This window comes from Nicotiana sylvestris, chromosome 9 (assembly GCF_000393655.2).
Source record: "Nicotiana sylvestris chromosome 9, ASM39365v2, whole genome shotgun sequence".
In the NCBI taxonomy this organism is placed as follows: Eukaryota; Viridiplantae; Streptophyta; class Magnoliopsida; order Solanales; family Solanaceae; genus Nicotiana; species Nicotiana sylvestris.
The window spans coordinates 97754503-97769466 of NC_091065.1; the positions used below are offsets into that span (position 1 = coordinate 97754503).

Genomic DNA, 14964 nt, shown 5'->3' on the forward strand with positions numbered 1-14964 from the left:
GAAAAAATCACTCTAACTACCGAGAGGTATTGAGTGGATAATTACGTGTGATTGCTATATCATGACCTCGACCAAGCAAACTTGCCCTAGAGCCTATAATCCGTTAAGTAACCACCTAGGTGAAAGTCACGGCCCTAGATCTTTTATCAACTTGAAAAACAACAATACCAAAAACATTGTATCTTAGCTTTTTAATTACAAGCATTAGCATAATCATTAGAAGTAGAAAGAAACAACCAATTATGTGGAAGTGCAATCTTGGGCACATCATATACTAGGCTGGGTATATACCTAATCCCACATAAATCTCTCTATGGAATCGACCCCAACTCGCGTTGGGTATTTATAATTGCATCAACCGCCTCACAATCCCAATTAGCGGTGTGAGTTTGGGCGACATCAGCCACTTTACTCTGAAAAGTAACCAAATACTCCTCCCTCTTCGAAAAAATAGAGTTTGCAATCACCAGCTCAAACGCTTTAGCGAAATCCAACTGTGAAGTACCTCCTACGTTCTTATCCCCAAAACCGAAGTCGCCATGCACCTCGCCATAATCATCTGCAGTCGACCCAATATGTCTGTTGAAATTTCCCTCCTATAAATAACCTCTAGTAGGCAGAATATTATGCACGATCTCATCCAACCCCTCCCAGAAGCCGGGGAGCTTAAAATGGATTTAGCTATATATTTGGTTTTGTGTGTGATTTGTCTTCTTTTCCTTTCGAGTTACTAATCATTTTGTGAATTAATTGTAGGTGATACAATTTCTCTCAACAATAATGATTTGCTTGGAAACGTGCCATTGGGGGATGACGGGGATGATGACCAAGTTGATGAGGTTCCTATTGAACCTCAAGGAAATAGACGAGGCTGCCCACCTCAAGACAGCATTCCCGCTCCTCCCCCACCTCTTCCAAGAGCGGCGACACACCAGGCGTTTCCAAATGAAGGATACGCATGTGCCATAGTCCCACCCTGCATTAGGGTGGGCAACTTTCAAATCACAAATGTCATGCTTACATTGTTGGAACAACAGAAATTCTTCACCGGGGCTCCGAATCAAAATGCATACAAGCACTTGAATGGGTTTGTTGACATTTGTTGGGGGAGAAAACAAACCAACGTCTCTGAGGGTGCTTTGCGGTTGAGGCTATTTCTTTTCTCTCTTCGGGATAAGACCTTGGATTGGTTGGAGAGGTTGCCAAATAATTCTATCCATACATGGGATGAATTGACCGAGAAATTCATTTCCAAGTTCTTTTCGCCCGGGCATATGGTAACTCTTAGGGATGAGATTCTAGCTTTCAAACAAGAACCCAATAAACCTTTGCATGAGATATGGGAAAGGTATCGTACTATGGTGAAACAGTATCCGAACAATGACATTACAAAGGCTATGATTAAACAGACTTTTTATAAGGGGATCAATACTACCAATCAATGTGTGGTCAACCAACTTGTTGGTGGAAATTTTATGACAACGCCGTATGCGGAAGCTTGTGAGATTCTTGATGAGATGGTGGATACTTCATCGGCATGGCAAAGTAGAGCAAACGTTCCTCAAGGCGATCCAAATGTGGTTCACTTACATAAAGAATTACATGATCATGGGAAAGCAATTGCCGAGTTGACCACCACAATGAATCAACTAGCTAAAGCTCAACTTCAACAAGTGCAAGGTACCAAGCAAGTAAATACAATGGAAGGAGTGAATATAATGGTAAAGAAGCGAAGACAAAAGGGTCAACAAGTGCAAAATCGGTTTGAAAATTATGAGCAAGATGATAGTGGATTTGATCAAGATGGACAATACAATGAGCAAGAGGAGGAAGTACAATATGTGAACAACTTCCAAGGGCAAAGTAACAACAATCAAGGCCCAAGTCAACAACAATGGCGACCACAAGGGAATTGGCAATCAAACAATCAAGGTGGTTGGAACAATCAAAACAACCAAGGGAATTGGAACAATCAAAGCAATCAAGGAAATTGGAATGGTCAAAATAACCAAGGCAATTGGAGTGGCAATAATCAAGGCTATTGGGGAGGTAACAACCAAGGAGGGTATAACAACAACAACAACCAGGGGTCGGGTTTTCAAAGGCCCCTGATGTTTCAACAATCGAACAATCCACCTCCCTATCCTTCTCAAGGTCCGAGCTCTTCCAATAATGATATGGGACAAATCGAGAACATGTTTAAATAAATGATGGAGAAGAATGCCAACTCCGATGCTCAACTAGCCTCTCAACAATACTTCTATTCGCAATTTGAAAGTTCAATTGGGCCAAATCTCGCAAGCCTTGAACACTCGTCCTAAGGGGGCACTACCAAGTAATAAGGTGGTGAACCCAAATGGTGGGAATAATACGGGACATGCTATGGCCATTACTACAAGAAGTGGAAAAGGTGAGGATGCAATCACCTCAAGTCAAAGAAGAATCATGGATGATGATGTAGTGGTTCAAGAAGATGAAATTTCAAGCAATATGGTTCAAGCTGATGAAGAAGTGAGAATTTATATTGATGAAAATGTAGAGGAGACGCAAGAAGAAGAGAACCCGTCTAGGGAACACGTAATTGACATGCTGGAACCAGTAGTGCCAAAGGCTAAGACACCAATGCTAAGTCCTCCTCTTCCATAACCTCAAATGCTTGCAAGGCAAAATAGTGAGAATCAATTCAAAAAGTTTATTGACATAGTGAAGAGTTTGTCTATTAATGTACCATTGGTTGAGGCTATATAGCAAATATCGGATTGTGAAAAGTTCATGAAGGACTTGGTGACCAAGAAAAGATCAATGAATTGTGATAATATCAAGATGACACATCAAGTGAGTGCTATTGTGCACTCAATGGCTCCGAAATTGGAAGATCCGGACGCTTTCACAATCCCATGTACAATTGGAAGTGCCGACTTTGCCAAAGCTTTATGTGATCTTGGGGAGAGTATCAACTTGATGCCCTACTCAGTGTTCAAAACTCTAGGGATTGGGCAACCAAGACCCATATCCATGAGGTTGAAAATGGCGGATCGTACAATAAAGAGGCCTTTGGGTATTATTGATGATGTGTTGGTTCATGTTGACAAGTTCATCCTCTCGGCGGACTTTGTAATTCTTGATTGTGAAGTGGAATATGAGGTGCCTATCATTTTGGGTAGAATTTTCCTTGCTAGGGGGAAGGCTCCTGTTGATGTGGAAGCCGGTGAGCTCACTTTTCGGGTAGGTGATGAAAAAATGGTCTTCTATGTGTGCAAATCTATGAGGCAACCGAATAGCAATGAAGTTTGTTCGTTTGTGGATTTGGTGACCGATGTGATTATTGATGATGCTAGTGCCACATTGAATGTTGAGGATAATTTGGAAGCCGTTTTGCTCGACCTTGATGATGATGAGGAGAAAGAAGACTATGTGGAACGTGTGAATGCATTACAAGGAATTGGGGCGAGAAATTGATAGCCCTAATTAAAGTTTTGAATCTAGAGATAATAAGACCCAACTTGAGCATTTATCACTTGTTTTGTGCAATACCCATTTGGACTTGTGAAAGCCAAATTGGGCAAATTCACTCTAACTACTGAGAGGTATTGAGTGGGTAATTGCGTGTGATAGCTATATTACGACCCCAACCAAGCAAACTTGCCCTAGAGCCTATAATCCGTTAAGTAACTACCTAGGTGGAAGTCACGGTAACGGCGCCAAAAATTGACGTTGCCCAAACTCACACCACTAATTTGGATTCTGAGGCAGTCACAAAAGCGACTGGTGTAAGCACGTGATTTTTGACCCTCCCCGAGAATTTTCACATTTTTAGCGTGAATATGTGAAATTGGGTCTAGTATAGCTATTTTAACTATTTTTACTTTATTTCGTTGCAAAAAGAAAATTTCAAAAAATATATATATAAATTTTAGTTTATGTATCTCTCATAAACTTGAAAAATACAAAAAATGTACTTTATTTTGGTACTTTATATAAATTCGAAAATTACAAAAAAAATATAGTTCTATTAATGTTTGCAGTCATTATAATTTTGAAAAATACAAAAATATTACTTCACATTTTTGTCTTTATTAAAAAAACGAAAATTACAAAAATAGTTTTATTAATATTCTATAGTCATTGTAACTTTGAAAAATACAAAAATATTACTTCATATTTTATCTTAATATTTAAAAAACGAAAATTACAAAAATAGTTTTATTAATATTTTGTAGCTATTTTAATCTCGAAAATATTAAGAAAATAATAATATAGTTTCGTTTTAAATAATTAGTCTTATTTAGTAGCTATTTTGCTTACATAATTAGTTAAGCAACGGCGTGTTCCTATTTCTCGGGTCCGGGCAAAAGAATAATATTCGTGTTCAAACTACCCGGTTTTAGGCCTAATTCCGGACCTAGCCCATAATAAACCGTGTCCAGGACACATGGGGAACCCCACCACGCGTGGGGGACATAAACCTTGAACCCCACCACGCGTGGGGCTCATTTGTCTTGGCCAAAGCTACAAATGCACGAGACTTGAACGGACAAAGGGGGATTTTGGAATTTTTTGGAAAAAAAAAGGTTACTGTGCATCTTCTTCTTTCTCTTTGAAAGAAGAAGCAAGAAAACCCTACGGAGGAGGAAAAACCAGCGAAAACCACCACAAACGATCCCGTCTCCTCCCAAACTCCGTCGCAACCGACTCCCTCACGTCCAGTTCCCCCCCCCCCCCCCCGTCATCACTGTTCATCTTCTTCCTCGTTTGGAAGAAGATCGGAACCCTAGCAAGAAAAAACGCCACCTCCATCAACAAACTTCCAACAACCCCGTCACCTTCCCCCAGCTAACGACCCCACGTCCAAACCCACCGGCAAACACCCTCCTACCACCAGCTCCCTCCATCCCTTCCGACACCCTCACGTCGGAACCCAGCAGCCATCGTCAACCACGACCCAAACCACCATCAACGACCACCCCATCTCCTTCCTCCTCAAGAAAACCTAGGAAACAACCCTAGCAAAAACCTACTCCACCAGTCCGGCACCTGCTCGTCGACCACCTGCTCCGACGACACCAACTCTCTCACGTCCAAACTCCAGCCATCGCCACCACCAAACAGTCCCGCCACCAACTCCGTCCACCTTCGCCCAGCCATACCCCAGCCCAGCGAGCAGCGCTACTGCGATTGCTGCATTGCGTCGTCCAACCCCTCACGTCCAAACGATCACCTGGAAATACCAGTAGCAACCATGACCCATCCTCCGTCCGTTCGCGTTCGAGCTTATGGCGCGAGCTATTCCGTTTGAGCTTTGATGACTGTTTCTATGGTTTCCCATTTGAAGTCCGTTTGAGCGCCGATGTGAGGTTCCAGTTCGTTGGTTTCGTTTGCTTCATCTCGCCGACTATGGCTCCATTTCGGTTCGACAAATGAATTGTAAACCTCCAGCAGTGTTTGTAATTAGAGGTTCGTTTCTAATCTTTATTTGAGTGGATATCGGTTACTATCATGTCCGAGCTCGAACACATGTTATGTTGAAATTTTTTGTTTAAATTTGTCGAGTTTTAGTTTTGGTGTTTATGTTACTGCTATCCCAAATTGGCATGCTAGACGAAAAGTTGTGCCAAAGTTTTTTCATGATCGTGACTAACTTGCCGAATTTGTAGTCGGATTGATTTAATAAGTCCTATCATAATTTTGCTAGTCATTATTCTGTTGGTTGCCATATGGATTAGTTCTAATGTATGCTCATGATTAATTATAATTTGGCAGGTTTAAACACTCTCTATTAGCCATACATCCTACTAGCCATCCATTGTTAGATTAATAAATTAGTATTTCCTTTTTAGAGACAAACAAATTAGAGAATTGTAGTTGGTTTAAGCTTACCCTTATATATAAAAAAAACAATAATATAAATGAGACGAGCCTCGCCAAATGAAAACGCACAGATTGCGGGGCCCTCACAAAATATATGTATTAAATACTCAGATTCCGGGACTGGCCGATTAGCAAATTTCACGGCCTCCCCAAAATAATAACACGATAGTCTCTTTAGGTGCGTGTTTAATAACCTACTTTCTTAAACTTGGGTGTGCATTTCATGCGACCCAAATCCAAATCCCAAAACGTCAAATAAGATATGTTCCGGATTGTGGGTGCATTTCATGTGACGCAGTCCAAAGACATGTTTTAAGCGATGTTCACATTCTTAATAATAATAATTAATAAAGCGGTTAAAAGATAAAATTTGCACATGGTTCATAATTGTATTAAAAATCAGATAAATAAGCCGAATATAACAGTTGAGCGACCGTGCTAGAACCACGGAACTCGGGAATGCCTAACACCTTCTCCCGGGTTAACAGAATTCCTTATCCGGATTTCTGGTACGCAGACTGTAATATGGAGTCATTCTTTTCCTCAATTCGGGATTAAAATTGGTGACTTGGGACACCCTAAATCTCCCAAGTGGCGACTCTGAAATAAATAAACCAATCCCGTTTCGATTGTCCTTTAATTGGAAAAAACTCCCCCTGCGCCCTAGCGGGTGCGGAAAAAGGAGGTGTGACAGCTCTGGCGACTCTGCTGGGGAATTTAACCCAGAACCACTGGTTCAGGGTTAAGAATTCGAGCTTAAAATAATTGTTATTATTTGGCTTTATTTATTATCTGATTTTTACATGTTTGAGCCTAATGTGCTAAATGCTGCTTTTACTGCTTTGATATTACGTGAACTGTATATAAACTGTGCCGAAACCCCTATACTTTCTGAGTCTTCTAAATCATGAAGAAGGGCATACTTCGTATGACTTCTTTTCTGTATAGTGTCAAATCCCAATTTAGAACGAGGTTCGGATAAGTTGCTAAGCCGGTGAAGCTTCTGTATTCCCGGTACGCTGCCCCCCCTCGGCTCGAGCTGTCCGCTCGGGTAAGCCAGGTCTAGAACAAACACCCAGGTTCTGAACCTAGTATAACAAAGCCACATGCCGGATCCCTAGTAGGAACGTTTATTTGCATCATGTGCATTTGACTTAGGGGACTCAACACAGGGGTTGGGTCCGTCTAGGACAAGCAACCTGAAAATAATAGACCAGCTTTTGGCATCCTATGTGCTACATGTTGTATTTAGTCAAGGGCGAATGGGTCATTTGGTCATTTCCAGCATGATGTTATTTTAATCAAAGCATGGGGAACATTTGTGGAATCCGAGGAGCCTTGGAATTCCCTATGTCCTCCACGCTTCATTTTTGGGAAAAGCACCTAGGGAACATTTGTGGAATCCAAGAAATCTTGGAATTTTCTATGTCCCCCACGCTTCATTTTTGGGAAAAGCACATGGGGAACATTTGCGGAATCCAAGAAGTCTTGAAATTCCCTATGTCCCCCATGCCACATTTTTGAAAATATAATAAATATAAAAAATAAAATATATATGTATATATATAAAATAAAAAAACATAGAAAATTCGAAAAATTGTATATGTTTTCATCATCATCCACAAATTAGAATACTACTTATTATTAGAAAAAAAAATAAATGTCCAAGTAGTGACGAAACTCTGCCGGAATTTTGAGGATATAAAATAAAAAAAATATGTCTTATTAGTTTGTTTTATTAAAGCAAAGGAAAAGTAGAAAAAATAATCATTGTTTTGTCTTTTTTCTAAAAAAAAACATTAATAGAAAAGAAAATAGTTTGTCTTGCCATAAAAATGAAAAAAAAAGAGTCTTGTTTTTAAAATTTGTGTTATTTATTTGTTTATGAAAATGACAAAATTAAAATAATCCAAAAATATTTTCTCCATTATTGATTTCTTTAGGAAGTCTTTCTAATTGTTTTCAAAAAAAAATAATATAATATAAAATAAAAAAAACAAATCCGAAAATATTTTGATTCTTTTTCAAAGTTGAAAAGAAAATTCAAAATCCAAAAAAAAACATTTTGAGAAGCATTTCTTTTATTAAAAGCAAAATTCCGAAAAATATTTTCTTCTTCTTCTTTAGAATAAAGAAAAAAAAAGAGCAAATGAAAATTCAAAAATATATCTTAGAAGTGTTTCTTGTAAAAAGAAAATCAATCAAAAAATGCTTCCTTTCTTCTTTTAAAGTAGTTCTTTTGCCCGAACTACGCGGGTTTGATTCTCACCGGATGTGAGATACGTAGGCAACCCTCATCGGGTCCAACCCCACCTTAAAAAAAAAAAAGGAATGTTTTATGTTTTTCGTTAATTTGTTTGTTTGTTATGAATGAAAAATAATAGTCTATTTGATTGTTGCGAAAAAAGAATAATAATAAAAAAAAATAGAAAATGGAAAAGGGTCTTCTCAAAAATAGTTTATTTGCCCGAACTACGCGGGTTTGATTCTCACCGGATGTGAGATACGTAGGCAACCCTCATCGGGTCCAACCCCCTTTTTGCTAAAAAGCCAAAAACAAATAATAATGAAAAACAAAAAAAAAACATGTCAAAGATTTTTAATTTTGTCGTAAATAAGTCTAGTGATGTAACTTCCCCCTTTTACAAAAAATATAGCAAAAACAAATCTGTCAAATTTTAATTGTCATAAAGAAGTCGGGTGCCGCTGTTTTATCAAGAAATAGCCGAATGTTCCCGAAAGGGACGCCGGAAGGCTGGCTTTGCATAAACAGCCACTTTTGGGTCATTTTTAAGGCTTGGTCCAGTTGACCCCCACAGCCTAAAAATCTTCGTCCCCGAGACGTTGAAAGGCCGTGTTGGCAATATTGACTTTTTTAATTTGAAAAACGATGAAAAACGAGTTATAAATAAGTCAGGTGATGCTGTTGGTCATAAATAGCCGAATGTTCCCGAAAGGGACGCCGGAAGGCTGACTTGGCATAAACAACCACCTTTGGGTCATTTTGAGATATGGACCCACACAGCCTTAAAAAGGCTTCGTCCCCGAGACGCTGAAGGGCCGTGTTTTGCAACACCAAGTTTTTATTATAATTTGAAAAAAAAGAGTCGACGGTCAGGTGAATACCGTTTGAATTTTGTCATAATAAGCCGAGCCAGCTTCGGCTGCGTCTTAAACCGTTCTTGCCGAAATAGCCTTAGAGTATCTTTCAGTTGTCGAAAGGTTATTTTCGTAAAAGAATGGACAAGTTTGTAAAGTGTCAAAATAATCCTCCCCGGCCTCAAAATTCATGTGAGAGTTGGAAAGGGCCACGTTTGCAAAAAACAACCATTTGGTTAAAATTAGCAAATGGAAGAAGGAAGTTGGCCATTTGTTTTTGAAGTTTGTAAACCTTTTGATTAAAATAGGCGGGTTGTTTGATTTTCAAGTTGGTAGGTCATCTTTAAACCTTTGAAACCCAGTTTGTTTTAATATGAAAAGTGAAAAGAAAAAATGTTCATTATTGTTTATCTTTTATTGGTCCGAACTACGCAAGGTCTGATTCATGCGGGGTTATGATACGTAGGCAATCTCCATAAGATTCGACCACACACAAAAGAAAATGATAAAAAAGAGAAAAAAGAAAAGAAAAACAAAGGTAAATAAATAAATATATATATATATATATATATATATATATATATATATATATTGATAATAATAAGGACCGACTGAGTCCATTCTAACATATTTGGTTTTGAATTGTGAAGAAAGTTGAGGTGGTTGGTTTGTGCCTCAAAGAAAAATGACAACTAACGTCGAAGCTGTTACAAGTGCTCCAGAGACTCAGAGTGGGAAGGTTCCTCGTCATGAGTCACAATTTGCGACACAACAAGAGCAGTACCACTCTCCTGAGTACCACTCGTACTCGTTTGATCTTGCTGCAAAAACTGAGAAGCCTGCCCGAAAGATGGTACAGGAAGAAATGACCCGAAGAGTGAAAAGCTTAGAACAATGGTTGGAAAACATGCAAGGGTTGGCAGGCCAAAAGAGTGTTGCCTTCAAAGATCTATGTATGTTCCCCGATGTCCACTTGCCGCCTGGTTTCAAGACTCCAAAATTTGAAAAGTACGATGGACATGGAGATCCCATAGCCCACCTGAAAAGGTATTGCAATCAACTGAGAGGGGCAGGAAGAAATGAAAAATTGTTGATGGCTTATTTTGTGGAAAGCCTTACGGGAGTAGCCTCCGAATGGTTTATGGATCAAGACACGTCTCGCTGGTATGTCTGGGATGACATGGCACAGGCCTTTGTCAGACAGTTCCAATACAACATCGACATTCCCCCAGACCGCATGTCCCTTTCAAACCTGCAGAAGAAACCAAGTGAAAGTTTCAGGGAATATGCCATAAAATGGAGAGAGCAAGCAGCTCGAGTTAAGCCACCCATGGATGACCACGAGCTAATTACTGTCTTCCTTCAAGCGCAAGAGCCAGATTACTTTCAAAACATGGTGTCCGCAGTTGGCAAAACCTTCTCGGAAGCAATCAAAATTGGAGAAATGGTAGAGAATGGTCTTGAGACAGGCAAAATTATAAGTCAAGCTGTTCTTAAGGCCGCAACTCAGGCTGTCCGGGTTGAGTCAGATAATCTTAGCGGCACAAATGAGGAGATTGAAGAAATCATGATGACATCAGGGTCTAGAAGAGGTCCCAGGAGAACATCTCGAGGGTATGAGCAGCCTCCTCAAATTTTCTATGGCTCCCCTGAGCAGTATTATCCACCTCAGGACGCTCAATACTCTGTCGCTCCACCTCAGTATGTTGTCCAGCCACCAAAACACCCCAGGAGGCGAGCACGAGCATCACAAAATCTCCAGAAGTCTCCACAAAATTTTCAGATGCCCTATAACCCACATCCAAGCCAGTGGTATAAAGGGGAGCAAAGGTTGAAAGATAATTTTACACCAATAGGAGAGTCCTATGAAAGCTTATTTGAGAAGTTAAAGAATCATGACATGATTGCACCTATTCCTCCAAATCGTGTGGACCCACGTGCAAGAAGCTTTGACCCTTCTAAAAGGTGTGAATACCATTCCAATGTCCAGGGGCACAATGTTGAAAGCTGTCGGGATTTGAAAAGAGAAATAGAAAGAATGATCCAAGAAGGGCGGATTGTGATCAATAACAGTGACATGGAGCACTCGAACCCCCTCGAGAACTTGCCGACGGAGGTTGATGAGGTTGAAGCTGTTAATATTGATGCAAAGCTCAGTGGCTAAAATGCCAAGTTTGATAAAGTGGGAGGACGTTTTGTTCCTTGGTCAGCAAGAGAGAAGCTTGTGGTGGCTCATTTTGTTGTCATTTCTGTTGTTCGGATTATTAGGGTTATGAGTCGGATGTTGTCTTGTCCAGTTTGTTTTTAGGATTTTTGTTCTGGATTGTTTTGCTTGTTTTGTTATTTAAACCATTTCACCGGTAGTCTAATACAAAGTCCGGTCTTTTATTATTTCCAGTCATCTTTTTGTTTAGTCCTTTTACCATTTTTGTTCGATGCCGATTCTAGGGACATGACATGCGCACCCAGTTTGGGTCTAATCTTAAAAGTTAATCATAAAACCCCGAAAAGGTGATCAGACCATTTAAAGGAAATAAGGACGGTTGAGATTATTCAAAGCTCGAGTCATATGGAACTGGGGCAAGTAAAATATGAAGAAAAACCGTTAAAAGCAAGATTCGCCAAATTGGCATGAGGGGCGTTCATGATAATGAGAGTATCGCCCAACGGTGCTTTAGAAAGGACCAATGAAAAAGCAAATGTTGAATATAATTGTCAAGTCCAGCACCATCAGAAGAGACTACAAATTTAAATTGTGTTGTTTGCACTTGGCATGTTTTGAAGACTGGAATGACGAAGGCATTTTGTTCTGCTACCCAAACACTTTTATCCTTCGTTACCCCTTTGAGCCTTATTTATTTTTCTTTCATACCCCTCGTTCGGAATCAGTAACAACGAAAAAAAGAGAAAGAAAGAAAACAGCAACGAAAAAAAAGAGAAAAAAAAGGGGGAGAAAAGAAAAGAAAAGAAAATTGGTAGCAAAGAAAAAAAGGGAAAATTAAATGAAAAAGAGGAATTGGGAACTACGTTTGACCTGATTCCTCAAAGAGGATACGTAGGCGCTTCACGGCTCGGTCATAGTTTTGAAAAAAAAATCATCAATTAAAATATCCCCAAGCAAGAAACTGGGGCAAGAAGTTGCGTTTGATGTAAATAAATCTAATTCCGAAGGTTGTAATTAATAACCCAAAATTAATGCATTTTTTGAGCCTTTAATACCTTTTCTTTCTAGCCCTATCCAAAACCCACATTACGGTCCAAAGAAAGACCTTCCGATCAGTCTTCAAAAGATGCCAAGTCAGACAAATGAAGAGTCTTACCGGCGAACATAACATTCTGTTCCACAGCAGAAAGGACTCTAATCTCCAGCAGAAAGAGTCATACCGGCGACACTCCAAATCCCTAGCTGGAAAGTGATACAAATGAGAGAGTCTTATTGGTGAAAACCTTCACAGGCATCATAAGGCGATGAAAGCTGAGAGAAGAACCCAAATGAGAGAGACTTGATAGTGAAAACCCTTCGGGCACTACAAGTCGAATAAGATTGAGAATCAGAGGGGGAATCGCCAATTGAAGATCTTAAAAGATGATTGACGGCAGAGGATAGGCCACATACGCATGTCATGGCCATTAGAGTCGGTATCTGCGTTTGATAGATTTTTATTTATAGTTTCTTTTGTAAAAGAGTCATTCGTTTCCTTTGTCTTTTATTTTGTTTCTTTTATCTTTCTCCTTTCATAGAAAAATTCCCCAATAGAGTCTGTCGGGCCAGAACAAGTATGAAATGACTTCAAATATGCCATCAGCTTTTCAAGATGAGATCTGACTAGTACATCCAAATGGTATAGTCAGCAAGGAACAAGCGCGAGGCCAGTGTCAATAAAGATATCCCCAGCAAAAGGGAATTGACAAAAGGATTGACGAGCGTCAAGAGGGATATCCTTGCCAAAACCAAGGTTATAAACCTCAAAGACAAGGCCCGTGAACAAAGCAAGGAGAGCAGTGAGCATGATTTGGCGAAATCCATACTAGACTAAAAGGTCGGGGAAATGCCAGTTTCCAAGCTATGCCACAAAAGAAGAGGGATATCCCCCAGCAGGAAGGGATTATCCCCAGCACATAATATCATCCCCAACAAGTTGTGCAACGCAAAGCAAGGAAGGAAAAAAGGAAAAGCCATCCCGTTGGGAGTATCACAACCAACCACCATGTTTTAAACTAACAATTTTGTTTGATTTGAAACAGGTAAAGGAAATGGCATTGATGCCAGAACTGCATGCCACAAGGGATATTATCAAACTGGGGCAGAAAATTTTCCTTCCATTTAGAAAATTTTCTGGAAGTCAGGTACCCCCAGCTGATAACATTTTACCCAACAGTGTTATCCCTAGCAGGTAAGTAAATAATTCCCCAACAATGTTATCCCTAGCAGTTGCGAGGAGTCCAACACAAGGTTGGAAAGTCGGTATCCTCAGCGGTTCCTTTCAGGGAAAGGCAAAACGACTCTCAAGGGAGGTAGTCTTCGAAGGAAGAAGCTATGCAAAAAAAAAAAAAAGAGAAGAATAAAAAGATAATAATGAAAAAAAAAGAAAAAAAGGGTAAAAAAGTCATCCCCATCTAAATAATCCCCAACAGTTTCGAGGGAGGACAACACAGGTAAGTAAATAATTCAAAAAAAAAGAAAGCGAAGGTTTCATTAATAGGAGACGCACTTCCTAGTTTGAAATCATGAGAGTTCTACCCATAGGAGATGCATTTCCTCCTAAGTTCGTTTTAGTTTCACCCATAGGAGATGCATTTCCTCCTAAGTTTGAGTTTTACCCATAGGAGATGCATTTCCTCCTAAGATTGTTTTAGTTTCACCCCATAGGAGATGCATTTCCTCCTAAGGTTGTTTTAGTTTTACCCACAGGAGACGCATTTCCTCCTCGGTTTGTTTTAGTTTTACCCATAGGAGATGCATTTCCTCCTAAGATTGTTTTAGTTTCACCCCATAGGAGATGCATTTCCTCCTAAGGATGTTTTAGTTTTACCCATAGGAGATGCATTTCCTCCTAAGATTGTTTTAGTTTCACCCCATAGGAGATGCATTTCCTCCTAAGGTTGTTTTAGTTTTACCCACAGGAGACGCATTTCCTCCTCGGTTTGTTTTAGTTTTACCCATAGGAGATGCATTTCCTCCTAAGATTGTTTTAGTTTCACCCCATAGGAGATGCATTTCCTCCTAAGGTTGTTTTAGTTTTACCCACAGGAGACGCATTTCCTCCTCGGTTTGTTTTAGTTTCACCCATAGGAGATGCACTTCCTCCTAAGATTGTTTTAGTTTTACCCATAGGAGATGCATTTCCTCCTAAGTGGTTGTTAAAGATATATATAAAAAAAAAAAACCTAGTCTGATGAACCTTCTCCTAGGATCAAAATCTTAGTCTGACGAATTTTTCTCCTAAGATAGAGACCTAGTCTGACGAACCTTCTCCTAGGATCAAAATCTTAGTCTGATGAATCTTTCTCCTAAGATACCAAAAAGAAAAACCTAGTCTGATGAACCTTCTCCTAGGATCAAAATCTTAGTCTGACGAATTTTTCTCCTAAGATAGAGACCTAGTCTGACGAACCTTCTCCTAGGATCAAAATCTTAGTCTGATGAATCTTTCTCCTAAGATACCAAAAAGAAAAACCTAGTCTGATGAACCTTCTCCTAGGATCAAAATCTTAGTCTGACGAATTTTTCTCCTAAGATAGAGACCTAGTGTGACGAACCTTCTCCTAGGATCAAAATCTTAGTCTGATGAATCTTTCTCCTAAGATACCAAAAAGAAAAACCTAGTCTGATGAACCTTCTCCTAGGATCAAAATCTTAGTCTGACGAATTTTTCTCCTAAGATAGAGACCTAGTCTGACGAACCTTCTCCTAGGATCAAAATCTTAGTCTGATGAATCTTTCTCCTAAGATACCAAAAAGAAAAACCTAGTCTGATGAACCTTCTCCTAGGATCA

The 14964-nt window shown here is 39.5% G+C and overlaps 1 protein-coding gene across 1 annotated transcript; it reads left to right on the forward strand.

The window, feature by feature from the left end:
- The first annotated feature begins 2772 nt into the window (after positions 1–2772).
- On the forward strand, positions 2773–3459 carry LOC138877958 (uncharacterized). Its single transcript, XM_070157606.1, has one exon. It carries the CDS (start codon positions 2773–2775, stop codon positions 3457–3459), a length of 687 nt encoding a protein of 228 aa, XP_070013707.1.
- Positions 3460–14964: the final 11505 nt, after the last annotated feature.